The 27,692-nt window shown below is 38.2% G+C and overlaps 2 protein-coding genes across 4 annotated transcripts; both read right to left on the reverse strand.

Annotated features, from left to right (window-relative positions):
- Positions 1-1,357: 1,357 nt before the first annotated feature.
- Positions 1,358-12,829, reverse strand: RAE1 (ribonucleic acid export 1). 3 transcript variants are annotated; one of them, XM_005147555.3, is made up of 13 exons: positions 12,725-12,829; positions 12,212-12,308; positions 11,727-11,831; positions 10,885-10,977; positions 10,373-10,459; positions 8,740-8,826; positions 8,399-8,470; positions 7,738-7,845; positions 7,293-7,399; positions 7,122-7,197; positions 6,384-6,578; positions 4,756-4,841; positions 1,358-2,899 (listed from the first exon to the last, which is right to left on the reverse strand). In XM_005147555.3, coding segments are annotated over exons 2-13 (1,107 nt in total). In that variant the 5' UTR covers positions 12,302-12,308; positions 12,725-12,829; the 3' UTR covers positions 1,358-2,898. The 3 variants fall into 3 exon arrangements, with proteins under 3 accessions (XP_005147612.1, XP_030903483.1, XP_030903482.1); XM_031047623.2 differs by lacking the exon at positions 1,358-2,899 and adding an exon at positions 3,537-4,219; XM_031047622.2 differs by lacking the exon at positions 1,358-2,899 and having other exon boundaries at positions 3,537-4,841.
- Positions 12,830-13,587: 758 nt separating this feature from the next.
- SPO11 (SPO11 initiator of meiotic double strand breaks) lies at positions 13,588-27,414 on the reverse strand. The gene is made up of 13 exons (XM_031047621.2): positions 27,279-27,414; positions 24,691-24,804; positions 21,808-21,896; positions 21,060-21,126; positions 20,741-20,849; positions 20,123-20,209; positions 18,727-18,763; positions 18,395-18,504; positions 17,385-17,484; positions 16,774-16,811; positions 15,271-15,347; positions 14,958-15,069; positions 13,588-14,320 (listed from the first exon to the last, which is right to left on the reverse strand). The coding sequence occupies exons 1-13, from the start codon at positions 27,365-27,367 to the stop codon at positions 14,201-14,203; spliced, it is 1,149 nt and encodes a 382-aa protein (XP_030903481.2). The 5' UTR covers positions 27,368-27,414; the 3' UTR covers positions 13,588-14,200.
- Between the last annotated feature and the right edge of the window lie 278 nt (positions 27,415-27,692).

A 27,692-nucleotide genomic window follows, 5' to 3' on the forward strand; every position in this document is an offset into this window, starting at 1 on the left:
AGAACCTCTAAGTGCTTAATTGTATAGACAGTGCTGTATGTGCTGTTACACTTCCCTGTTGTGTCCCCACCACTGGGCTGGCTGGGTGCCTGGGACCTTCAAGGCCAGTGAGGAAGGGAGGAATCACCCTGGTGCCCGGGAGTCTTGAGGCGGCCAGGGAGGGGAAGAAGGAATCTGTTTGGTTTGTCTGCGGGGTTCACAGGACCTTCAGGACCTGATAGTGAGGGAAAGGGAGTGAATCCATGACCTGCTTGGCCGCAGAGGGTGGCTGTTTGCCTTACAAAGTGGTGCTAGGCACACCAACCACATCCCTAAGGTCAGGAGCAGGGGGAACTGGTCAAATATGCCCCAAGGACAAAACAGTTACCTGGGATAAATAAGCAATATAAAATCACACTCAAATCTTGTAATCCAAGACTATTTCTCCCTTTCATTATCTTGTGCATTTCCCAGCCTTGAAAATGAAAACTGCATTTCAAACTTTAAGAAAAAAAATACTCTTGTTTTTACATAGCTTATCACTGGGCCTACCTGTTTTGGGGTTATTTTAGCGAAGTATTTTTATTGGCTTTTTTCTTTCTTCCTGCAAGAAATCCAACTTAGACAAAAATAGAGCTGCTTACCAGCTTTAAACCTATATAGTCTTCTATGACAGCAGTATGAAAACTAGTCAGTTACTAAGATTTGTCTTAGAGGAGAAAGTTATTAGAACTCTAATAGCCCATAGTCTGGTTCATACAGAACTGACTCAGCACCACTCGCGCCTAATCTTAAATTCCTCAAATGTCTGTTCTCCAAACACGCTACCAACACGTTTACTGGTACCCAGGGCCCCAAAACTCGGGCAACCGCACTGATGTCTGCAGGGAAAGCTTTAGTTAAGAAGCCATCAACACTGCCATCCCCTGGCACAACAGCAGATTTACAGCAACAGCTTAAATTGCACATTAAGAGCATTTCCTGCGTACTGCAACTGCTAGGGTAGAACGTTTCACTAGGGAATTAGTATTATTCTCAATTTGTTCCGTGCATTGGTCTGTGTTGCAGCAATAGATGATAATGCTCCATCCCTGCAGTGTTCAAGGCTAGGTTGGACAATAGTTTGATTGGAGCTTCCCACATACCCTTAACCCCAGCTCTATCTCAAATCCATTCTCCTCTGGAGAATGTCTCTAAACCTGTTTTCCCAACCGAGGAGCTAAGCTGGAGTACTCACCAAACCAGCTATTGCATTTCATCTGACAGATGGTAAATTAAGATACTCTGCCTGACTGCCATTGTGCAGACACGTCTGGCTTTCATTTGTGAAAGACTTCAGCAGACACACTTTTTGTCAATTGCTTCGTTTTCCAAAATACACTTTATTAAACTGCTATGCAAGACTATGGACAGGTGAGACCAGCAGGAGAAAGGTTAAGAGAGCTGAAAATCTCTATGAACTGTCCCCATATGGGGGCTTAGCTGAGTTCTTTATGCCAAAGATTATTTTTCTGCAAGAAAACCACAAACATCGACAGCACTTTCCAAAAACTAATGAAGTTGTTCTATAACTCCAGCATTCCTACGGTTAGCTCTGGGTACACATTAGAATCTTACATTCTCCATTCTTTTAATTTTTTGGACAGGTTAGTGCCATAAGAAAGCAAATTAATACATTTCCAGATCATGCACTAACACTTTTGTGTGAATAAGCTCTCACATTGTTTGAAAGGATACAGCTGCATGTACTTATACACAAGAATCTTGCAGTAAGTATAGGAAAGAAAAGTTACCAATGCACTCTCTTAATTTGGGTAAGAAAACAAAGCAAAGTTTGACTCTGTCCTCCCAACTGAATAGATCTTATGTGCTGCAGTTGGATGCCAGGTGCCCACCAATCCATTCTACCACCCCCCTCCTCAGCAGGACAAGGAGGGGAGAAAGTAAGATGGAAACAGAATTGTGGCTAAAGTCAAAGGCAGTTTAATAAAGCAAAAGCAAAAGTCACATGTGGAAGCAAAAGAAAACAAAAGGTTTTATTCTTTACTTCCCATCAGCAGGCAATGTGTGGCCACTTCCTGGGAAGCAGGGCTCCAGCACACATAGCAGTTGCTCTGGAAGACAAACATCGTAAATAATGAATGCTCCCCCTTCCTCCTCCTTCCTCTTAGCTTTTATTGCTGAGCAGATGTCCTATGGTATAGAATACCCCTTTGGTTGGTTGGGGTCAGCTGTCCTGGCTCTGTCCACCCCTAGCTTGCTCATGACGGGGAACGCTGGAGCAGTGCTCAGCAGTGGCCAAACCACTGCTGCGTTATCAACACCCTGCCTCTTACCAATACAAAGCATAGCACTGAGGGATGCAGTTGGAAACATCAGCTCTACCTCAGCCAGACACAATACATGTGCACAGCAATGTAATGGAAAATACACTCCTTCTGAAATTAGTCTAATTCTAAAACATGGCCGATAGAAAGATTGATTCCAACAGTAGAGTAAGTACTCAGCTCATTAATACAGAAGTGTATTGCCAAGCAAGAGACTTGCCAGGGCTGGCTTCATCATGAAAATAAACCTTGGCCAAACTTAATATCCACTTCAGCAGGAGCAACTCCATTGGATCTAGCAGACATGTACTTGCTGAACTAGAGCAAGTCTATTTTCTAATCACTCGTTCACACTCTAAAGAACTTAAACAAAAGAAAAAACAGGATTTTTTTTAAACAAGAAGCAGATGCTACATCCCATCCTTCCCTGTTTACACCAGTGGGAATTCTGCATGCAGGAAATGACTAGTATTTTAATTTTTGCCATCAATGATCTTCACTTCATCTACAGCCTGCAACTGCTTGGTGCCATTTGACTGGGGAGTCTGGAAGAATGTGCTAACAAGCAACGGTTAGTGCGTAACAATCGCAACCTAAAAAAAAAAAATAAAAAAAGTATCAACCAAAAGATGATCAAAATCAAAAGAAATATTTGCAAAATGATCAGCTGTTGGTATAACTGCTGGGAACTCTTTCCTATCTTAAAGAAAACATTAATGTGAAACCACATAAACCATAGAATTAGCAGGAAAATAAACATCTTGAGAAATAAACCCCAGAAAACAGCATCCTTAAACAACAGCAAAGTGTCTTTCATTAACTCTTCTCAACTATACAACTGTGCCAAACAAGAAATACACACCCAGCATCAACTGATGGAACACTTCGGAGAGAAGAGTCTTAAGTTAAAGGACCAGGTGGCTCTGGAGTTTCAAGACAGTATGATTCATTTCTACTAAAGAAAATTGTTACGTGTTTGGCTGTTGATATAGCAAGGAACTTGATTCATTCTTATAAAACAAAAGGCCTTTCATACCAGTCTTCTTCATTCTTTGACACCAAACCAGGAATCATTCATAAAGAAACAGCAACTGGAAAATGCATTACATTTCCAGCTTGAGCAGTGGAAGAAAAGTACTTTCAGAAAACATATCTGAATTACAATGAAAAGACAAGAAGCTGCTTTTAGAAGTGAAGCACAGCACCTCCCCCGCGCTAATGTAACACAACTTCGGAGTAAAAAAGCATTTAGTAAAAATTTTATTTGAAATGTATCATGAACCCATAACCATAAGTGTTACAACATACAGTTTTACAGAGAATTTATTGTACAATATGACAGGTGTTTCTATACATGCGCTCCCCCCGGTTTTATTTAGTCATTATATCAAACGAGCAACAGTTAAAACAGGAATAACAAGCATTCACTTCTAAAAAGAAAACTTTGGCATGTATACAACTGGCTAGTTAGAAGTAAACAGTGGTAGATTCAAGTCAGAAAAAGACCCACTCATTTTGTTTCACAGCATTTTGATCAGATGAAACTTACCAGCACTATTATCTATTTAAAACAAAAATGAGTACTTTTATTCAGTCCAGAACCCCCGTTAAGGGATGAAAATGTTTAAGCCTAAAATGTGTCAGTTTTAAAACAGTTTAGGCCACAAGTATTTTGCACACATTGGTTTGGTCATGAACAAAACAAAGCCTTTAATTGTTTGCTCACATTACTGAGTTATTATATACCACTTGGCACAACTGGCAATTTCTCCTTTGAACTACCATGAGTATCGCTGGCTCAGAAGTCATGTCCACTGCTGGAGTGCAAGGAAAAAAAAATGAAGTAAAACTTGCACTGTGCCCATCTTCTGTCTTGAGTTTCTGTCACTGCTGTTGGCCACTTACATACCTACCTAATTCATCCAAAATATGAGGGAAAACAATTTGCAAGGCATTTCTTCCCAGAACACAGCAGACAATACTTCCATTTTAAAAACCAGAAAGCAAAGAAAAAAACCCTGAATAATAACAAGCCTCCTTTGAGAAGAATTACTTGCAATTCTTTGAGTACTTACAAAAAAATACAGTATTTATACAACTTCTGCAGAACTATAATTAACATATTTCAATGCAGTACTTATAAAAGAAATCCATAGATACAAATGGTTGCACTTCTAAGCAGGAATATCTAACCCGGATTTAGATTTCGTTGCAATTTCATTATTGCTGTGGAACAGACAGTGGTTCTATGCACACTGGAATATCTAATCTGAAAAATGCTCTCCAGCATGTCAGAACACAATGTAATTTTTACAGTTCCTGCTAAATGTTAGCGATTCCAAATTGACTGAACTGTGGTGCAACAGGGCACAAATGACAGAAGAGCAGTGGAGTAGAGGCAGGAATGGCAGAGTAACAGTAGAGTAACACCAGTCAGACTCATACTCACTACTTCTTATTCCTTGGCTTTAACTCTTCTGCTGCATTTCGCAGAAAAATGTAGTTTTTCTTTTGTGGATTATAAAATTCATGACCCTAAAAAGAAAAAGCATCTGTATTTACTCTCTTCAAAGAAGAAATATCAGCATTACCTTAAAACATTAAGAATATGAATAGCTCATTAGTTTGGTTTATTCAGATTTAATCTTGAAGTCTTTAAGACCAGATATCGGTTGGTACATTAGGAGCAACTTACTGTAACAGTTACAAGAATTGTACATATGAAGTAAAATCCATCTTTAAGGTATTAAAACCCCTACTTTTCATATTAAAACAGCCACATATCTCTAAGCTCTACTTTATAGCTGCAGTACAAGAGCTCAATATGATTTTTTTAGTGTCATTCTAGGCAAAGAAACTAAAACTTCAATGGCCACCCTGTTTCACTTGACTTTTTCCATCTTTTAAATGAACTAAGGTCATGTTTTTTCCCCCAAAATGAAGCCCAAGTTCTACAGACAACTGCAAAAACATCTGTTCCCCAATTGCAGATGCAAATATCCTATTCTGCATGTTGACGTTATTTGCATACACATTACTCAATACGCACGTATCCAAATTGGGGAGAGTAAACACTAATAAAGCTATTAAAATCCAACACATAATTTGAAAATTATCAACTCTACTTGGCAGAAATGGCTCTAGAACCAAAATTTAGTACTTTCTATTTACTAGTTTTACTACTTAATACTGGTTTACAGATCTGAGAAATGCCTTGGTACATTCTACCAAGCACTTACAACAGAATTCACCTGCTCTAGCATCTAACAAAGCTCTGTTACTTTGGGCAGCACCCAAAGACCAGATACAACGCAGTAAATGAAAAGTTTGCTCTCTATGTGGCATGCAATAGAGTTCATCTCTGCATTTCTGGCAATCAAAAACATACAGGATATTATCCTCAAAATTAAAAGCACTGGTTGTTAAGATGAAAGTAACACTCTGAATGGAAGTTACCATTCGATTCAAATCAGTTACTTTTCAACATTGCTGCTCCCACTTTAACTATTAAGAAGTACTGATTTTCCATGCATTATGGTTTGCTGTGATTCTCTTGCACCTATGTGATTTATTGTTGAGTCAGGTTTGTAACTCCCACCAGTAACCTGTACTGAGTGGTACTGGAAATATAGTATATGCTACTCAAAAACTGGTTCAAGTGTTTATGACCACAGTCACAGCTTCTTTCTTATATTAAACAGAAGCTGCACAAGAAACAAAGATGTGCATTTCAAAGAGATTTGTGGGAACCTGCTGGGTGCCACATTGCCCCATGACACTCCCCACTGCAGAATGTGTGTGAGCAACCGGAATAACTTTGGTATAATTTACATTTAGCTCATCTACATTTGCAAAACAGTATTGTTTAGCAATCTTGTCTGAAGCTATCACCCAAGGAATGCACTGCTGTGTTAGATTTCATCAGATGTCTAAAATGACCATTGTGCATTTTCTTGCATGGTTGTGAAACTAGAAACACTCAGCTACTATTTATTAAGGACAGTGAAAGCCTCATGTGAAAAGGACCGTCTTAGCTGTTAACTGGAAGTATGGAATGCAAATGTAAATCTTTCTTACCTTTGACCAATCATAACTGGAAGCATATGCAAATATATTGCCATTATGGTTGAAACAACAAGCAGATATTGGCTGGTCAAGTTGTTCTGAAGTTTTTAGCTTTGTTCGTGCATCTTTATCCCAAAAGCTGAATCTACCATCAGATCCTACTGTTGCAAGAGTGCCATGGACAGGGTGAAATGCTATCCCATTTACCTACAGAAGCAGAAAATTACTATGTAAAACACCACGCCTATGGACAGGTAATGGGAATACTCAACAGACAGGCTGAATCCTAAAAGAGTAAATACACAGATTTTTTTTCCCAACTATAGGTTTTGTTGGGATTTTTAGGCTTTTTTGTTTTTTTGTTTGTTTGGTTGGCTTTTTTTTAACATTTTCAAAGAGGTTCTGGGAAAGCAAACAAGCAAAAAACACCGAAGCAACAAGGAAAGCATTAACATTTATGTAGCACTTAAGAATACAATGCATAATCCCATTACACAAATATATTAAGTACTGTTTCAAGTTAACAAGCATCAAGTTCAACAAGACAACTGATGAACAGCTGATGTGGTACTTGCTTTCAGTGCAAAAATTTCTCTTTCCCCTTAGAGTATGACTGGTCTTTAAACACAAATATAAGATAACTTTAGATGAGGTAAAAGATCAAGGAGAATAAATAATTTACAGCCAATTTTACATTAAGAGTGTATACTGCCCTGTATAAATTATAACGAGTACATGCTGAATACTTACAGCATAAATATCCTGAGGTGCTGATGTGTTTGTTCCATTGGAGCGATGACATTTAAAAGTGAAATTGTCTTTTGCACTGGGAAGGAAATAATAATAATTAAAAAAAAAGCTCTTTTTATCCTCACTGTAGGCTGAGCAATGAAGAACAGATGTTTTTTAAACGATACTTACGGATTTGGGGGGTTGATATAATGAATAGCTACTCTTCCTTCAATACTTCCAAGGGCAAATCCAGTAGGTTTGTTCACTTTGTCTTTAAAAATAGCAACACAGCGATGCTAAATTTGAAAGAAAGAGGATTTTAGACAGAGACTTGAGGGCCATATTTTCTGAATGCTGTCTATTTTCCATGGGGACATGAAACATCACATGTATTAACACAAAGTAAAAACACAAACAAGGTCAAGAGACTGGTCAACTCCTCATGAGAATATGGGTCATGGTATTTACATTTCTAAATCCTTACGAAGATCAGCCACAGACCAATAGCAAGCTAGGGCATGTGCCATAATGAAGTAACTTGGTTTTGAAACAGCACTCATTTTTACCAAAAAATGGCAAGCCCAGAATTTCTACAGTCTGTATAAATACACTCATAATAAATATTATAATTTACCTGGTGTTTAAGAGGAGATTCTATTCTTCTAAATTCAGAAGGTTGGTTCTCTAACTGATAAACTATCAAGCCCCTTTCTGCAGTGGCCACAGCAGCCATAGGATGAACCTGGATAAGGTTGTAAAACAGGTTGGAAGAAAGACACTTGTATTAATCGCATTGCAGAGAATTCGACTTACTATTTTGCAGAAGTCCCTGAAGAAGATAAAGTAATTTGAATATTTTTGGGGAAGAGGAGGTGGAGTGAAAGTGGAAGAAGAGAAATATCTACAGATTAACTTTGCTCTATCTCAAACAAAACACGTCAGCTTTTCCCTGCCATTGAGAAATTAAGCATACAAAAAAATCTTCTGATATCAGCTGACTCCAATGTTAACCACACTAATGGTATGCAAACTCAGCCAGAAACAGGGGTAGGTCAGTGCTAGTCCCAGTTTGGTTTTGTTATAAAAGGATACTAATCACGTTTTGTATGATGCAAATACCCTTTTTCCAGAGCTGGACCAAGAATATCAGTGTCTGGTTTATTGCTAAAATCCCACAGAGATCAAATACTAGCATTTAGTAATTAGTACTGACCTACAGAAACCTCAAAGACTGACAGTATATCCACACTCCCAGTCATCTACCTTACACTAGTTTACCCTGTATCATGGCTTACCACATCTGCACAATAACATCTTTCAGGAAGCTGCAGTGTCATCATGGGTGTTGGTGAACGGGTATCCCAGAACTGATGGAAACAGAAAAATTAACAAACTTATGCCTGGAATTGAGGACACACCATTTAAATTAGTTCAGTAAAGTGAATGCAACCAGTACCAAGCTGTTTCATTCTTGACTATAGCCAGAATACTGCAGCTTTATGTGAAGTGATGCTAGTTCATTAATCTGCTAGGGGTTTTCATTAATGTTTATTAAAATACTCTCATTTCACATAAATATTTTCTTACATAGGTTACTAGCATGCTTTGTGTCCATGTGTTCAGGTAAAAATCATACCTTTAAAGTTTTATCCCAGCTTCCTGTCATCACACAGCTATAATTTGGTGCTTTAATCCAATGGATAGTCTTCACAGGCGCATCATGCTGAAGAAGAAAAGCGCAAACACACACACACTATAACAACAGTCCACATTTCTTGTTTATGCTCCTCTGATTTTGCATATATTTATACTTCTTACCCATTCAAGAAAAGTGACTCATTATTGTAGTCACAGCAGTTAGGGTAAGGATTGGTCGCAACCTTACTGTGTTGCTCAGTGCTCTAAGATCACCCACATTAAAAAAAAAATAGCTCCTGACACAAAGAGCTACAATTAAGTCACCCTACACAAAAAGACAGTCATAGCAGAAATACAAAGTATTGAACAGCACAACTTTCACAAAGTCATAGAATAGTTACAGTTGGAAAGTACCTTAATCATCTAGTTCCAACCCCCCTGCCATGGGCAGGGACATCTCACACTAAACCGTATCATCCAACCTGGCCTTTAACACCACGAGGGATGGAGCATTCACAGCTTCCCTGGGCAACCCATTCCAGTACCTCACTCCCCTCACAGTAAAGAGCTTCTTCCTTATATCCAATCTAAACTTCCCCTGTTCAAGTTTTAACCCATTACCCCTTGTCCTATCACTACAGTCTCTAACAAAGAGTCCCTCCCCAGCATCCTTATAAGCCCCCTTCAGATACTGTGGAAGGCTGCTCTGAGGTCTCCACTCAGCCTTCTCTTTTCCAGGCTCAACAGCCTCAACTTTCTCAGCCTATCTTCATATGGGAGGTGCTCCAGTCCCCTGATCATCTTCATGGCCTCCTCTGGACTTGCTCCAACAGTTCCATGTCCTTTTCATGTTGAGGACACTAGAACTGCACACAATATTCCAAGTGAGGTCTCATGAGAGCACAATAGAGGGGCAGGATCACCTCCTTTGACCTATTTACTTATAAATTATATTATCCATTTTGCTAAAAATCAACACTTTGTAGTAAACAACATGCTGTATTAAAGTGATAAAAAAAAATCCAACTTCTGAAAACAGCCACAGAAGAAAGGCCAACTACACCAACATGCTACTTGATCTTAAAATCAAGGCTGAGAATCTGAACATTATCACCTTAAATAAGATGCAAGAAGCAGTCATTTAAAGTACTAACTTTCTTATTAAATTATGTAACTGGTAACTCATTCTATCACTAGAACTACCAGAACTATGAACAGACATCAACATCTACATTGAGAATGTAAATTATAATCCCTGTTACTGCTGCAGCAGAAAGCTGGTATTTGTGAAAGTATATTCAATGACTTCTTAAGGTTTCCACCCCCCCTTATAATGCAGTAGGGTGACTTAGTGAGATTAGTGAAGGAGTCCAAAGAGCTTTCTGAAGTAAAATAGAGGCTACAACTACACAGGTTATTCAAATCACCTTGATTGCAGGTCTCCCTATTCATGTGCTCATAATTACCTTAAAAATACAGAACACACCCTATAACCTCTTCTTTGTATAGCAGTATCTATTTCAGAAGCACTAAACATCAACTTGATTTGCTAATAAAAGTAGCTTTTAATAAAAACAGAAAAGAAAAAAAAAAACCAACCAACCAAAACCTAGTAGTTTGAGCTTGCTTACCTGTGCAATCTGGATAGCTTGATTACTGTTGAGATCCCACATTTTGGCAGTTTTATCACAGGAAGCAGTAAATACTTTACTCCCATCCTAAAAAACAAGAATATGGCCAATAGATTAAATACCTCTGTCATGCAGTATTTATTAGAAAATTGTCAAGTCTTATTCTCTTCTAGTAATACCATAACATTAACGTAACATATACAGGGACCGCGAGACAAAGAACAAACATAAAAATGAGAATTTATGTATGACTATGTTGCAAAAGAAAAAACTGCATTAGCTGTTACCTAGCTTTAAATACATTCTTACTTTTAAACTCACTTTTATCCTTCTTACACCCATGTCAATCTATTTGATTAGGGCATGCTTAGCACGTATTTACTGTAACATGAATCTATACAGTAATTACAGGCTTCATCTACACATAGCACTCATGTCAGTCTGTAAACCACAAGCCACCTCATTTAGGGTTTAGGTAAAAACTGTTAATTTATTTTTAAATAGGAACATACATCACTCCAGCAGCCATCCAATACAGGCCCTGTGTGCATCTGCTGAGCCTTTGGAATTGTCTGTCCATTATCTTGAACTTCCCAGCAGCGAACCTGTAACAGGAGAAGCATATGCAGATATAACATAGTCACACGAAGGACTTAAAAAGACTTCTCTTCTTGAGGATCCCAGCCTTAGTTTATCCAATGATAAATACAACACCAAACTTTTCTCAGATCTAGTGAAACCTTATTTTCTCTGATTATGTTCTTTTTATCTATACAGCCACAGCTCAACCCCACAATTCAACTCCAAATCAGAAGTACCTTATGATCATGTAACACCTCCCAATGCTCTCCTGAAGAACCCTTAACCCTCAGCTAGGCAGACTACTGGCCAACAGACATAACAGTTAAAAAATACTTCGTGTTTGTCTAACCTCCCTGTTTGCCCCAGCTGGGATATCACCCTTAAATCCGATAAAATTCAGTAAGGTTGTAGGAACTTTATTTTTTTGAGGCTGCACTGTCAAACCAGATGATTTACTAGTGTATTCACAGTTCTTTCGCTGGGCAAAGCCATACAAGTAGGGAAAACAAAAATAAAACTAATAAAAAATCAAACAGGGAAAACACTGACTATGTATTTCAAGCTGAAGCTTAAAACACGCAGGCAGAGAAATTACTTATCAGAATATCATAACAGAATTTCTCAGCTGAAGCAGTCTGGCTACATCAACCTTAGTATCTTGGCACCAGACATAAATTTTGCAGTGAGGAAGATTTTCAGGTGCTCTAGCACAGGCTTTAAGGATCGCATTTTGCATTTTAGGCACCAATGCTTCCACTTTATGAGTACTTACATCATTTGCCCATGATCCTGCAATGAGGAAATTACCCGGCAATGTTGGTGGACTAAATGCTAAACAAGATATGCTGTCATCAGGTGGTGATGTTACTTCAATATCCTAAAAAGGACAAAGCACAAAAAAAAATAAATAGCTTTAAATTGACAGAGGGCAGGCTGAGATGAGACCCTGTGAGAGTGGTGAGGCACTGGCACAGGTTGCCCAGAAGAACTGTGGCTGCCCCACCCCTGGCAGTGTTCAAAGCCAGGTTAGACCGGGCTTGGAGCAACCTGCTCTAGTGGAAGATGCCCCTGCCTATGGCAGGGGATTGGAACTGGATGAGCTTTAAGGTCCCTTCTACCCCAAACCAGTCTGGGACTCTTCAAAAATTAGCCAACTTTGAGAACTGCACACTGAGATCCAATTAGTTAGTAGACACTGCTGTGATGCATTAAAACACAGCAGGAGAACAGCAGTTCCCATGGGGGGCACGCACATACCTTCATTGGATTATGGTTATCTGCAGTTGTACTGCCAAACATGCCGGTGCCTCCAGTACCAAAACCTGACGTTGCTCCAAACAGGCTCATCCTTGCTCTGCAAACGAGAAGGCTTACTGAGACATGCAAGGCCCTTCAAGCATGCCTAGGATGTCACTACTATACAAGAATACAGGAAAAGCAAATAATGACGCTTCTCACTGCGGTTGGACCCTGACATCTCCACCCCCACCACCCCACCACGCCGTGGGGGACCCCTCCTCGGTACGACAAGAGCCAGCCCCGCTATGCCCCCTCAACCATACGCTCCAGCCCCACATCTCTGCCTACATCCCGCCCGACGAGGCGGCGCGGACGCCCGACGGGCGAGGACGCGCCATGTCGCTGTGGTCCCCGCTTCCCTGGCGGTAGCACCGGCCAGCAGCGGGCACGGGCGGCGGCCGTTCGGGAGACCAGCTGGACCTAGGGCCGCCCAGAAGCACGGACCAGACCCGAGCGCCGGCCCGCACTCACCAGGGTGGCAGGCCCACTGCGGCCCGCGGCTTAAAGCGACACGGCGCAGCAGATAACGCAGCTGCAGCGAGGGGCAGGCCGCGGCTTTCTGCGCAGGCGCCGCTGTCAGGGGGCGGTATCCGCGTCTGCGCCTTGAGCGGTCGATCGGGGCGGGCCGGGTGCAGGGTGATCGGTGAGCGGGGTAGGGTGGCTTTGCGCGTTTCGGATACCCCGGTAGCGCTGCTGCAGAGCTGATAGAAAAGGGTAAATTACGTTTTCTTCCCTGCGCTGCGAGGAGCGGATTACCCGAGCCGCGACGGCTGTAGCCCTGCGGGAAACGGTGCAAATGGGCTGGAAGGAGGTGGCGTGGTCAGGCGGGTCAGAGCGCGGCCAGGCCCGCTGCGGCGTGGGGACGCGTCTCCCGGTTCAGCTCGGAGGGTGTTCCCCGCTGTAGGATGCTGGCCCGCCGGTTCTCTGTGGCTGAGATGCCCCGTGTTGCTCTGCAACCCTGCGTCGAGAGTCTTGGTCCTGCCCTGCCGGCGGAATCGGCCTTGCGTTCTTACCCAGGTTGTGCTCATGGGTGGTACGAGGTACTAGCAGGTAGTAGCACCGCTGCTGTGCAGTCGATGAAAAGGAATTTTAATTCTTTTTGAATTTAATACTGCTGGAACTGTAGTAAATAAATCCAAGTACATAAACCTGAAAATACTATCAGCATACTGTCAGCAACACCCATGCAGGTGGCTGTGTAGATCACTTTTGGAGTATTTACTCTGCAGCCAGATTTCCAGTCTGATTTCCTCATCTAAAATTTATTGCACGCTTTAATCGCCAGTTTCCTGCTCCTTTGGACTGTTATAGAGCCAACTAAAAATGAACAAGGGATTCTGTTACGATGTGCATCATTAACAGGATTGTTTATTAGATTCTAAATCAGCAACATCTGCTTGCTCACTTGTTCATTGAAGACAAACTAATTTGGTTGCTGGAACATTTATAGCTGCTTGAGATACGCAGTAATGAAGAATTATCTCTGACTTTTCCATCAGAATTTACAGCGAACACAAAATACCACAAGCCTGTACTTAAAATAATTTACAAAAGGAGGCAATAAATTGTTAACAGTCTTTTACTCTCATGAAAAGGTTGGTACAGCATCATATTGTACTGTAAGACACAAAGCAAAGCAATTCCTTGATACGTTTTTTTTAAACTTAACATTTTATGGCCACAAATAACATATTTCATCATCTTTTTATCTCTGTACTGTTGCATTTGACATTGGTACACGGCAGAAGCCCCAGAACAGAAGCAACAGCAGTCTGTAAATCACAATTTCTCTTATGGTTTAAAAGAGGAAAAGGAATAATAATCTAAATACACAGATAACGAAACCTAGCAGGAATCTGGCACATACCTCTTTCTTTGTCTCTACATTTTTTCTAAGAGCAGTCAACAAAATAATACAGGAAAAACATGTCATTTGCAAACAAGCATTCATATCCATCCACCAAATTGCAGTTTGTTTGGTAAATAGACTCTGGAAAGGTAATCTGATGAAAGAGAAGTTAGAACTTGAATTTCAGCCTTCAGTTTAGATGCTTCCATAATTTCCAGCTGAAAAAAAACCAAACCAACAAATTAGTATGTGATGCTATGCCCAACCTGATCCAGGGGTAGGCAGTTAATAAGAATTACACTTGTTGGTTGTGCAAAATCAGTATTACTGGAAATGGTGTTCCCAAATCCCCATCACTGAGCTTAGATTCAGTTTATTGTATGTTCATGCATTCTGTAGTGCACACCTCACAGTAACACAATTTCTAAGATTAGCATAACCAGCAAGGAGCAGGTATGCAAGACCTTTTCTTCCTGTCTAACCATTTCACACAATATATGCCTGAACTGAGACAGATGCTTCAAAAGCTACAGGCAAGATTAAATATCTAGGAGTGAGTAAGTAGCTGCTACAAGCATTCCCCTACTTGTAAAGACGTAATCTGTAATATTTAGGAGACCCGTAAAATCCCTTGTGATCATCACAAGACTAATGGCATGAAAGCTTTAAATGCTGCCAGTTCTGGCCCACTGATTGAGAGAGACATCCCAGGGCATGGGATTTCCCTTTGAAGGTGGCAAAACCTTCCTGGTTCTCCTAGACTGAGAGTTTGTCATCGTATAGCAGGGCAGGATTGCAGAGGGTAGGGTTTTCCCCCTGAGAGTAAGAAATAGGGAACAGTGGGTTTATACATACTTCTTTTTTCCAGGTTGGCTGACAAGCAATGTAAGGTCTCTTCTGTATACTTGCTAACTTATTTTGATCTTGCTTTGTAAATGGAATCAGGGCGTCTTTGTGTATATTTAATCTGAAAAGAAAATAAAGTTGTTAGATTTTCTGGTCTATTTCAATATTTATTCCAACTTATTTCTTTATATTAAGCCAAAATAATGTATTACAAGAATAATGGATTTAAATGTCGGTTGTCTTTTTAAGTCATTAAGTCAGACTGCATTTTATATCTGTGAAACAGAAGAATGCGTCTATTTCTTCTGGGGAAATAACTAACCTCTGGAGATCAGATGGAAGGAGACCAAGCCATTTTATAGATGGAACGGTGAGATGATGGGCCTCAAAAGACATGGACTAAAATAAGAAAGGTCAACTATAACATCCAGTGAGTTTTAGTTTAAATTATTTGAGATACCTGTATTCCGAGGTCATGGTCAGATATACAACAAAGATAATTAGGTATTTTCACTGTCAGAATGGTGTAGGAGAGGACACCTGAAGCTTACCATATCCCCTTCCCAGAAACCATTCCTTCCCTAAGATTTGCAACCTTCAGCCTATGGCAGATTCTAGACCCATTTCAGTCCCATTTAGGCTGGTCTAGTCTGAATAGCTTTGGTTTAGTTTTTACATTTAATTTGAGACTGATTGCCAAAACAAACACAAAATTAAGCCTTGAGGAGCAATGACAATGAAAACTGGAAATTTCTGGTATTTTCTGCTGGAAAGTATGACATCGTATAAAATAGCCCTCCCCCACCCTCCCCCCCAATGGCCCAGTGTCATGGCTACAGTAAATACCTTAGGGAAAAGTGTAAAAACAAATAAGCAATTAATGATTTTCAGAATACTCCTCCATGCTCCCAGTGGTTTGTGACTCCTACTGTCTGAGCCAGAAGTGGTGGTGGTGGTGTATTACTTATTTTGCTGGGTTGCTTTTAGAATCCATGAAAACTTTTTGTCATCTATAGCACTCTACAGCACCCTGTAGCAAACTATCACAGTTCGATTATATGTTGTATAAATACTTCCATTGTTTGAAATGAACTTGACATGTTCTAGTTTAATTTGATAAACCTGTTGCTCTGTAACTGAACAAAATGAACTTACAAAGGAAGATGACAATTTAATGTAGTCCTGGAAGATGGTGTTTTATCAGTGTAGCTCTCCTTTGTAGGATGGCTGAAGGCGTACTGAACAGTTCACCCAGCTCCTGTCCTATGCTTTCCACATGATCTTCCTGTACCCTCATCTTTTAGCAAATCTTTAATAGCATAATGCTTTCTTGTTCCCTTTGCCTCTTTTTCTGTAATGTTCCACACTAACACATGGATCCATAAGCAAATTCTCACCCCACACCAAAACCTTTACCAACATAGCATATTTTTGTGGAGAATCACCCATCTCACAGGCTGTGTTCTCCTCCTCCCAAGGTCCCTCCAGTCTTAATTTCTCTTCTAAGGCAGAAACAAAGCAAACTGGAGAACATGAAGTGTTCATGCACTGGAGTGCATGAAAGCTGCTTTGTACAGCAAGGAAAGAAAAACTGTAAAATACAGTTAAATGGTGAAATACAGTTAAATGAAACACCTGTCATTGTCAGCCACTTTCTTTTTGTTTCAGGAAGAAGCATTTCTGCAGAGACACAAAGCCTAAAAACTGTATGTTGAAACAAAATTATAAAAGGCATTCTAACCATGTCTATAATAACATTTTGTATGTTTCAGCTTCAAGGGTGGGCTACAAAACAATGTATTTGAAGTGGAAAAATTATACTCACCACAGATCCGTATTTGTAGATGCACATTATTTCTACACCTGGGTTGCAGAGTACCAAATGTCAAGTGTCAGTTTATCTGCACACTAGGTATGTGTAAGAAGACTGCATTGAAAAAATCAACTGTTCTGGTTTTCTTATTGGTTCTTTATGAGTTACTGTTATTTTTAGACTATTTCAAAATAATCAGAATTTGAGCATAATATGTCATCTTTATACAGTTCAATGTTTCATGCTGCCTGTGCATAGTCAATTAAAACCCAAGGATAATCAGCTCTTTCACATATTGTCCCGACATCTATCACAAATGTGTCTATCTGTACTGTGTAACCTGTATCCCTTAATACTATTGCTTTATTAGGTACGAGATGAAATTCCTATTAATATGTCAAAGCACAACAAATCACAGAGGGTAACGGTATATTCAGTGGGAATGTAAAGTGAGTACTGACGTTTCAGTTAAACTCCTTCCATCCTCCTAAGTATATTCTGCATAAATCAGGAACCTCCTGATTGTGTTGGATCTTTGTGCTCTCAGTGCCTTCCCATAAAAGTGAGAAAAGGCATTGTAAATAAATCTTTTCTTTCATGTCATTGAACTTCTACAGATTTACCATGTGGATCTGCATCCATAAGGGTGAAAATAGGAATCTGAAAAGAATCCCATAGCTTTCTGACCAGAAGTCGTGTGTTAAGATCTGGTACACCTCTTCCCTAAGGAAATAAAATAAAAGCAGACAGTTTTTATGCTAATTAAAACAACACTGGAGTACAGATATGTTGACATTTGTCATTTAAAAGCAAGCAAGCAAGCAAGCAAACAAATGAAATGGTGGCAGAAATATTTCTCCAGCAGCTATTTTGCTCTTCTTTTGGCTCTGTGAGGAAGATAGGAAGGTCAGGCTGGGGAGTGGGAAGGCAGATGTTCTAATGTTCTAACATTACAGGCACTGCAGAAGTATCATACATTCCACTGCTTAAGGAGTTAATTAGTGAGGTCAGGGAGTTGACATACAGATGTACTGCAGTATCTGCATCAGCTGGTGTATGAAAGCCATTTTTTTCTTCTCAAATATATTTATGACACCAGTGAAACAATGTAAGACAAGTTCTTGCTATCACTGAACCTAACAGGACAAAATGGGGCACAGTATAAATGTTTATCTCTCTTAGGTGAGTGGATGTGGTTTTTTTCCTCATTGTGGGCCAGATTTGTCCCAAAACAAGGAGGTATTACATTTTCCATTTACACATTTGTATTAATTCTCCAGGTTCTGTAACTTTTTCATTACAATCCCCAAATCAACCAGTTCTTTCACTTCTGTTTGCTAAACCTAGGATCCTCAAGGACAAAAGGTTACTCAACTGTTAAGCCTGTCTGAGACTGTGTGGGGCAGCTACTTTGCAGCAGCACATGACATTGATAAGCTGCTAAACTCTAAGATGATGTTTGGAGGAAAGAAGTCTTTAGAATGTGTGTCTATGAGGATAATAAAATTAAAAATAGGTAAATATGTTTCATATTTTATTAAAGTCTTTGGACGAAGTTTGAGCACCACTACCTTAAATACTATTATTTAACTTCTTACATCTAGCTAGACGATATGAAATGTAAGATGCATACCGTAATCATTATACATGGGGACAATTTATTGCAGAAGTCATCATCGAGGAGTCTCTGAAAAGTTGCATCTTTTTCTACAATTAACATAAATTTAGCATGTGAGATTAAATCTTTTCTGTTAAGGCTATCTGCATGTAAAGTGATCCATCAAACCAATCAATTAAAACTAAATGTTCTAAAATACCTGTTCTGGAGCCAAAATCAGTGTTCATGACCCAATTTCAGAGCCAACAAGTAAAGAAAAAATTACCAGAACATTGTTTAACTTGGAATATTCTTTGTTTTTACTTTATTCTTTCCGTCTACAATGAGAGTTCTTGCTCAAAGGATACTTTTAATTCCTTGAACATTAGATGGCACAGTGACTGCCTAAAACAACAAAAATGAGATTAATCATTTTAAATAGAGAAAATTATATATTTTAAAATAACAACATTAGGTAATGAAGGACACAATTGCATCCTGAAACAGCCATTCATCTTCTACATACAAGATCAATTTTGACATATTCACCTCTTTATAAGCATATTCCACCATTCATATCCTGCTCTACTGTGTAGTTGTGTAAAAGTTCTTTTATAGCAAGACACCTTTCAGATGTGTTTGTGCTACTGTCACGGAAGATTATTCATCATATGGTTATTGCAGAGAGAACAGCATTTGATTAATTTTTGACCATTGTAGCCAGAAAAAATACCAACTTGGTGTAAAGATTGCAAATCTAATACAGGCTTAAAACATATAAGTATGCTCTTTGGAAGACCATTAAATCCCTTCTTTTATTAAGCTATATATGTATAGAATATATCTAGGTTATATAAAATCAGGTTAATATATATATTTTTAAATGCATAAGATAAAATATGTATTATGTATAATATCTATATTAACCTTATTTTATAAGTATTTTGGACTAACAATTTGAAGACATAGTAATGTTTCCTTTACACCTGATATTAGGATTGGCTCAATCTGGCCAATCATGTGTCAAGCATATGCATGAGAAAACAGGAACTGGAGGAAGAACTTGGCAACAGAGTGCGTATGTATTGAAGTATGTGACCTGTTTTTACTGCTGTCTGCTCAGTCACCTCTGGTGCCAGGGTGAAGCAACTCATCAAATAAAAACATGATGAGCTATAGAAGAGCATTAATAACAGGGAACTTTACACTCTGCTTTCAAAAACCCCCAAAAAGTAACAGGCAGCTAGGGTTATCTTTTAATTTGAAATTACCCACTTAGACTCACAATGAACACATTTCCCAGGAAATCATTACAACAGTCACCAAGCCTTAGTTCTGTTCCTGCTTTCATGTTCTGCACAAAGCTGTAGATCTTTCAGGACTAGATTAATTGAATCTCCTCAAACCACTTTTGACTTGTTTTCTTACTCTGCCAATAATCAATCTATTGTGACAGAAACTAAGTATGTTCAGAGTGCCCAGACTTTGTTGATTCACAGCACTCATTTGACAGAGCATTGGGATATAAAGCCCAGTATACACAATAGATACACCTTCCTCTGCAAGGCTCCTGGGGCAGAAGGTAGTGCAAAAAAGCATATCCAAAGGATATATTCCTGGTGAGCATATAGCTGAGCTTCAGAATTGCAATAGAGTTGAGCAATTTGCCACAAGCACTGGTGTGTATAATAAATGCATACAGTAACTTGAGCTACAAGAAGTGCAAGATACCATGCAAAGGTAGATGCTATGTATGATACGTACTGTTGCACTGCAGGTACAATTCACTTTTGTACCATCTTCCTCGGTATAACTTAAATTACCAGCAACAAAACCTATAGTTGTAGACAGCTGAAAAAAAGGGTAAAGTTGTACACAGTAAATTGGAATACACCAAGCAATGCTGTTGTCATCATGGACATAAAGCCGTACTTATAATAAATTATGTTAACAACACCATTTTTAGATATGAAGGAATTCTTCTAAGGCATGAGATACAAGTAAATTTGAAAGGTTCTTTTTGTCTGATGTACCTTAAATTTTCACTTAACCCCCAAGTTAGCAAGTCATTTCAGTAAAGTGATGTCTTGCACTCTGAAGTTCAAGCTCTGCCTTCACTAGATAACAGCAAAAGCCCCTGTGACATTAGCTGGCAGCTTGTCCCAGATTCTTTGGAGCAAGCAAACTCTATGAGTTTTCTCTATCAAGAAAGAAACTTTTTAAGTGCTATGATAAACTATAATTAGGTTTCATTTGCACAAATGACACTTTTTATTTTAACCATGCATTTCCTACTGATATCTTTTCTTAGTATTTCACCTTTCAGTTCAATCTATATAATCTAGAAATAATTATAAAAAACATTCATAATAACCCACTTACTACATGTAGACTTCTCCGAGGTATCCTAAGCATGCAAGAAATGTCATTGATTATGTTGTCCACAATGCTTTGGCTACCAAACAGTAGTGTATCTGAATAATATATATCTCTATCAAGACAAAATATTGGATTTGTAGTTATAATACTGAAACAACTGTAGGCTCATGAGAATTTTATTGAGAGCATAGATAATCAGATGAACCTAAAATATTTTACATACAAAAATCCATTATCCTACAGGTCTGCATCCAACAGGCTGGTTTTCACAATAACATTCTCAAAATACAACTTTATTTGAAATTACAGAAATGTAGTTTACCTTTTAGTTGCATAAGTATTGCTCTGCACCATCTTGTAGATCATAGATAATATTTTGAGCATCAGAGCTGAAAAAAATAATTTTTACAAATTTTACCCATTTTCAGAAATGCATATACAATAGTTGGTCTTTATATTGACTCATATTTGTGTCTGGTAAAGAAAACTTTGAAACACATATTTTAATGTGCTATGAAAATATAGGGAGACTGTAGTAATCTATTGATTCTATAGTTTCTAGCATAATTAGAAAAAAAATACGATGGAGTTAAGTGAGGGAATTTATGCTCTGCTGTCCAGGCCAGGAAATTAAATGACTAGTTTAGAAAAATAAATTAGCCTGTTGTCTGTATTCCAAGATTCCTTTACTAGCTAGCTTTCTGAAGGATGATGTTTTTACATTAAGATCTTTCAAATATGCCTTCAGCTGATATTCATTCAGGGAGGGTAGAAACTGTAAGAATGCTGTATTCATTTCACTGTCACTCACTATAATTTAATAAAGAGAAAAGGTGAAGGGATGGTCATAATATCAGGTTATATAGCATGAGGTATACCTGCCCATGGCAGTGGGGTTGGAACTAGATGATCTTAAGGTCTTTTCCAACCCTAACTATTCTATGATTCTATACACTTCAAAATCACAGTGAATAATGGTTTTATTCTATAGTTGGTTTGTTTTTTCTTTACAAAGCTTTGAACTAAAATAAAAAAAAAAAACAACCTGCTTTTGGACCTTTTTAACTTACCAAATTTTGGTGCTGATGTAGGGCAGTCACTTCTAATTTGTTTTGTAGTATAATGTGGTATCATCTGTAGTCCTACAGAATCTTTAAATCTGACACATTGCAAACAAATACAATAAAACTGTAAACTTTCTGAGAATATGTAAATTGTTCTCTGCAAGGTAATTTAGACTCAGACCCCTCTCCTATAATCAAATTTGCCAGTGGTGTTTTCAGACTTGGTACAGAAACCATCAACTTGGGTGTAACTGGAGTGGCCAAAAGAAAAAGGCAGGCATCTGCAAAATTACTCATTCAAAACACTGTTGAAGTACCCCCAGTATGAGCAATAGTTTCAGAACATGAAAGAGTTTCTCAAGAAGATGCTTCAAGACTGAATTTAAGCCTAAATTACGTAAATGTCCAGACAAAAGTAGAGTATTTGATATATGCTTACAATTGTTCATATGTCAACATCAATTGTCATTTAGCATGAACAAAGGAATAAATAACACGAAAAACTGTGACTCACTATTAGAATACAAATCAAGTCTGACACTGACTTTCCCATGTCAAATGTATGGAAAAGTGTTATTTCATATTTCAATAATGTTTTGATTTCTGTTCTTAAATTATTATCAGAGTAACTCAAATGCATTCTATTATTAACTTTTGGAAACAAAAATGTGGTCCATCCTATTCTCTGAACAGTTTTTGATCTAAATGAGCTCCAGTATTTTGTGCTTCACTATTTCATGTCTGAAGGTGTACATTTCACTAGAGGAAGCAGTTATTTTCTTAAGGATACTTCATTATTTTACTTTAAATAATTTTAGTGCCTTATACTATGGCAGTCCTGCCTTTAAAGTATTATTTTCCAGTTCGGAGTTTTGTTGTACTTTTAAAGAGTATTGGTGGTAAAATGGCTATAGTTTTGTCTAAAACCACATCGTGTTTCTTTATTTATCAAAGCTTTTGCTCTGTGCATCCTTTAGGTGGCAGAACACACCACAGTGCAAAAATGCAAAGAGAGCAATGACAGAGTATCATCTGCCTGCCAGCTTTACGGTAACTTTCTTGCCTTTGTGCTGCAGCACTGCACATTCCCTACACTGTAACTGCACGGGAAGAAAACAGTAATCAGATTGCCGGATTGCTCTCTCAGGTTTAAGGAACAGTCCTTTCAGAAAACAGCATGCTTTAGAACCTGGTCAGTGTGGCTCCCACAGATGTTTCATAAAGGCAACTGCAAAGTGGCATTAGATTGGACATTCAGCAATTCTTAGGATTGCATTTACCCCAGCAGACTAGTTTCTATAAAATCTTCTTTCCATTATTTACTAGCTGACAACATCCCTAGGTAAACACCTCTCTCAGAATCTACAAACGTTTACAAGGACTTTTTAAACATGAAATCATTTTCTGATTCTACTAGTGCAGCAGATTCCAGCTGTTTAGACTGAGTATGAAAAGGCTGCCTAAAGAAGAAAAAAATTGCTCACTGACTGCATTATCTTCCATTTGTATTACATTTTGATATTATGGTTTTATTTTTGTCTATTTTTTAATATTTTAAAACTGCTGTATTAAAAGGTAGTATAGGTCACTATAAATGGAAATGCGTATTTGAGATTACATTTCTTCACCATAAATAATGGTTCCGCTCTTTAAAATGTGATTGATGAGTCTTATTTTTAACATACTGTGATGTTAACTTGGTTTAATTTGAACGTTTTCCCCCCCTCTGTGTTCTGATGGCAAATAACATCTCACATTTGTTTTTCTAGCCTGGAATGCCATTTCCCTGAAGATTGCCAAAAATTGCAAAACTTTGTTACAGTATTTTAATTTTACAGACATCCCAGTGAAACATTTTTGTCAAACTATCAAGACACAAACTATTAAATTCCCTGGAACATATGAGCCTTTCAATTAACTGATTACCTGCAGGTCCCTCAGGTGTTCTGATTGACAGAAATTTATTGTTCTCATTAAATAAGTATTCCACCAAAGTGCTACACGTGGAAGGTTAGCTCTGCTTTCTCAGCCTCAAATGTTCTTCATACAAGCATTTATGCAACCTTATCAATCTAAATATCCATTAACCCTTTAACTGACATCCAAACCTATCTTTATCCTTTTGCTTCTGTAGTACAGAAAGCAATTAATGTCTCATTTTTAGGTATTTTCAGTTTAAATGAGCTCTTTGGAACAAAACTGTTCCACAAGCAACTTCTACAAATCATGAAGTGTGTTATATAGGAGGCCAGATTGTTTTTTCTCTGATCCTATCTAGATAAGCTGGTATAGGAGCTGAAATTTAGATAGCATATTAGAAACTTCGTTTGCTTTATTTGGCTGGTAATTAGTTTAGAACACAACACAGGTAAGGAATATAACAGGAAAAGGTGAGATGCATCTTCTTTGAAGAACAAATAGATAAGTTTAGCACCATCATTTCAAGAAATAAGATACCATAAGGAAAATCAGAGAAATGAAAAAGAAAGCACAGAAGGGGCACTGGAGGATGAAGTTGCTAGTAATTGTTTCCAGCCTAAACCAGATTTTTTTCACTCTAATACATCTTAACATTTCTGGTTTCTACTGCTTCCACAAAATGATTGTTTATAGGAACCCCCTTTCCTTTCTAACCCCTATTACAGTAGTTTTACATTCCCCTTTATGTTATGGTCTGCTATTACTTAATACATGATGCCTGTTCATGCAAACTGGTTACTAAGCATTACTTCTTATTTGCCCATTGCTTTTTAAGAAGTCAAATTATTTATTGATACTAATACTTAAAGAAATACGTGTGATTAACTTTTCTGGAAGTTACATAATCAAATTTATATTCATGGCATTTATATTAATTTAATGCAGGACTTTTAAATATAGAATACTTACTCTATGTTTCTCCAATCTGATCGTCTAGCCACCGTGAGTACAGGTGCTCTATTTTGGGCCAAGCTCTTAAGTACATCTAGAATAACGTTTTCTATTGCTTCAAGAACTTCAGCACTGAAACAAAGAAAATTAATGAAATGGATCGTATGATAAAATCTAGTCCTACTTTGAATTTTGATCTTCTGTCCCCCATCCTACAAAAATAATGTAATCCCAAAACTCATTCAAAGGGATATCTGTTTCAAAAATGTGGAAGAATCCTTTTTTTTTTTTTAATTTTGTCTTGCTCAGTTTCCCTAAAATCTTTGACTTTCCATTCCTGATACATGACTGAAGACACAATTAAAAGTACATTTCTATTCAATCCTGAAACCATCAAATTTTTCACCAGCTGAACTTTTAGACCAACTGGCTGGTTTGTAACTAATGATTAATGTTTTACTATAAATGATGTAATATTGGCTTTGGCTATGATTTGGGCTAAATTGTTTTTAAATGTTGTAGATTTAAAAAAATGTTCAAGAGTACAAACACTTCCTGTTGTACCATTGCATGTTAATCTTTTGATCTGCTGCTCTGAAAAAAAAAAAAAATAAGGGTTTTAATTATAAGAAGGCTTAGTCTTGACAGATATAATGTGAAAAGAATAAACTCTGTATCTTTCCCCTAAAAATACAAAGTAACCTTGTGGCAGATCCCTCAGAGCAAAACTGTAGGCTGTTTTGAATGTTATGACAGATGCTTTTTATTTTCATAAGCAATCTGACTCCAGCTGTCCTTAAAATTACAAGTGCACTGTATACCATCATAAGTATAGGTAGAGATTAAAAGAATACACAAAACTTATTTTAGCTTAAAGTTTTAGCAGCAAAGTCCAATATTGTAATTAATAAACTAGAAAAGATGAGTTAGTACTGGTGCACACCACACAAAAAGAATTATCCTACTGGTACAAAATCAGCAAGAATTATTTTTAAAAGCCTAGCTATGAGTATCCTTGAACAATACTGAAGTGTCATTAAAGCTCTCTTCTATCAATTGAATTTGTTTCTTCCATTTGTAGCTCTGCTTCCACTTGCTCCTCATTCTGCTGAAACTAGATTATAATTTTTCAAAAGCAATTTCTGGAAAGTGTTGAACTTTTATTTTAAAATGTTATTCGTAACAGTACCTGTGTAAAAGCTCCCACTGGTATTACTAACATCTTTGTACAATAATATTAAAACCATTCAACAAACACAGTGTAAAATTTCGTCTGTTTTTCAGATGAATAAACTTGGACACAAAGTGACTAATGGCTTTCCAAAGGTAAATTCAGTGAAGCTTTTGCAGTGCTGATAATACAAGAAAGTGTAGTAATGCAGCCAATATGTAAAATTCATTTTCTACTCTATAACTTCATAATCAAGTCCAAGATTCCCTAACTTTCAGACTTGTTGTCTCTTCCTCCAAATTAAAATCCTACATCTCACTGCGATATTCAAAATAGAAATTTGATTAAGCACAGAGGAAATGGTTGGCTGGTGAGCAAAATGTGTAATACAACAAGTGGTGAGAGTAAAATTGGTAAGCAAAGTTAGCTATGGTGCAAAGTTAAAGTTCTGAAGACAATAAAAACGTGTATGGGGAGAGGGATGGAAGAACATGTAGATAGGAAATCTAAAACATGTCATTCCTTTGGTACTCATAAATATTTTACTTATTCATTTGGTTCTGTCCACTGTGAATGTCTCAATATTCCAGATGTACTTAAAAGTTTGCTGCAGAATTTGAAAGTCCAGGTTTCTGTTCCAATCCCAATTTCCTGTTCTGTTGGCCAACAGAAGTTGTAAATGCGGCAAAATAGGAGGAAAAGGACAGCAGTTCTCCATGTAACCCCCGCTGATATTCCGTCTCTTTTTGCAGAGATTAACTGAATTTTAACAAGCAAACATACAACACTGGCCAAGTACGCCTGCTTAAAATTCACTCTGCTTTAGTTAACAGGGAAATCTGAGCAGAGAAGGGGTCGCACAGCATATCTCACAGGGTTTGCTGATCACTGCTAACAGGATGCAGCGTGAGCAGATACTTGTTTCTGTATAGCACAAGAAATGATCTTCAACATTAATAGCATAAAAGAGCAATATGATAGAACCCTTAGCAAGCAAACAATATACACAACAGTTACACATTAAAATCTGCAATGCAATTAACCAGCACATTCCAAAACACACAACTACACGGTGCTAAGACATGCAGTTCCCACACCTTGCCGCAAAGAACAACATATCTCTAAGACAGTATAATAATTATTATTATTCTTTTAATGTACTTTTAGAGATATTCCCAGTCTGTTCCACCCTCAGAGGCTGAGACACTGTGTACAGAAAGAGCCTTTAAAGGAAATGAGAGCTTTTTCCTAGTGAAGTTCACCATGTTTGTTTCTGTGTTTCTGTCTGGAGCTACGTATGTTTTGGACAGCTCTGAGGGAATGGAGATGCTGTTTGTGGTGCGAGCACCCTTTGTTTCTGTAGGGGAGCATGTTTCCCACTGCTGCACTGCCTACTACAGAAAGAGAGTACGGGTGCTATTTCCACTTCCTTTACCTAGGGACGTGGCTCTCACGGCTTGTTTCCCTGAGCCTCGCCTTATTTCCAGGTGGTACGTGAGTGGAACACACACCGCGGTCCTCCATGGAGGTTGGTGCAGGCCAGTCCAACTTGCCATGTTAAAAAGAGACAAAAGACATTAATTAGGTTAGAAGATGATGTTCTGTGTGCTGAGCTCGACACTCATGATTTGAGCTCAAACCATGAGGCAGAGAGAAAAAGCAGAAAATCTTTGTAGAAACCACAGTCAAGATTTTCCCACCCTTCCTGACTGACCAACGGCTCTTCCCGCCTTTTCTGGCTGACCAACGGCTCTTCCCGCCTTTTCTGGCTGACCAATGGCTCTTCCCGCCCTTCCTGACTGACCAATGGCTTTCCCCGCCCTTCCTGACTGACCAACGGCTCTTCCCG

This window comes from Melopsittacus undulatus, chromosome 10 (assembly GCF_012275295.1).
Source record: "Melopsittacus undulatus isolate bMelUnd1 chromosome 10, bMelUnd1.mat.Z, whole genome shotgun sequence".
Taxonomy (NCBI): domain Eukaryota; kingdom Metazoa; phylum Chordata; class Aves; order Psittaciformes; family Psittaculidae; genus Melopsittacus; species Melopsittacus undulatus.

Coding starts and splice junctions, on each gene's coding strand:
- RAE1 (XM_005147555.3), bottom strand. CDS start 12,301: ATGAGCCTGTTTGGAGCAACGTCAGGTTTTGGTACTGGAGGCACCGGC. Junction 10,460..10,884: donor TGGATGGCTGCTGGAGTGAT/GTATGTTCCTAT, acceptor CTTGTTTTTTAG/GATGGGAGTAAAGTATTTAC. Junction 7,400..7,737: donor AATCTCCTCTTAAACACCAG/GTAAATTATAAT, acceptor TTTCAAATTTAG/CATCGCTGTGTTGCTATTTT.
- SPO11 (XM_031047621.2), bottom strand. CDS start 27,367: ATGGAGGACCGCGGTGTGTGTTCCACTCACGTACCACCTGGAAATAAG. Junction 21,897..24,690: donor TCAGATTGGAGAAACATAGA/GTAAGTATTCTA, acceptor GCAATGTGTCAG/ATTTAAAGATTCTGTAGGAC. Junction 17,485..18,394: donor CCCCATGTATAATGATTACG/GTATGCATCTTA, acceptor TTATTTCCTTAG/GGAAGAGGTGTACCAGATCT.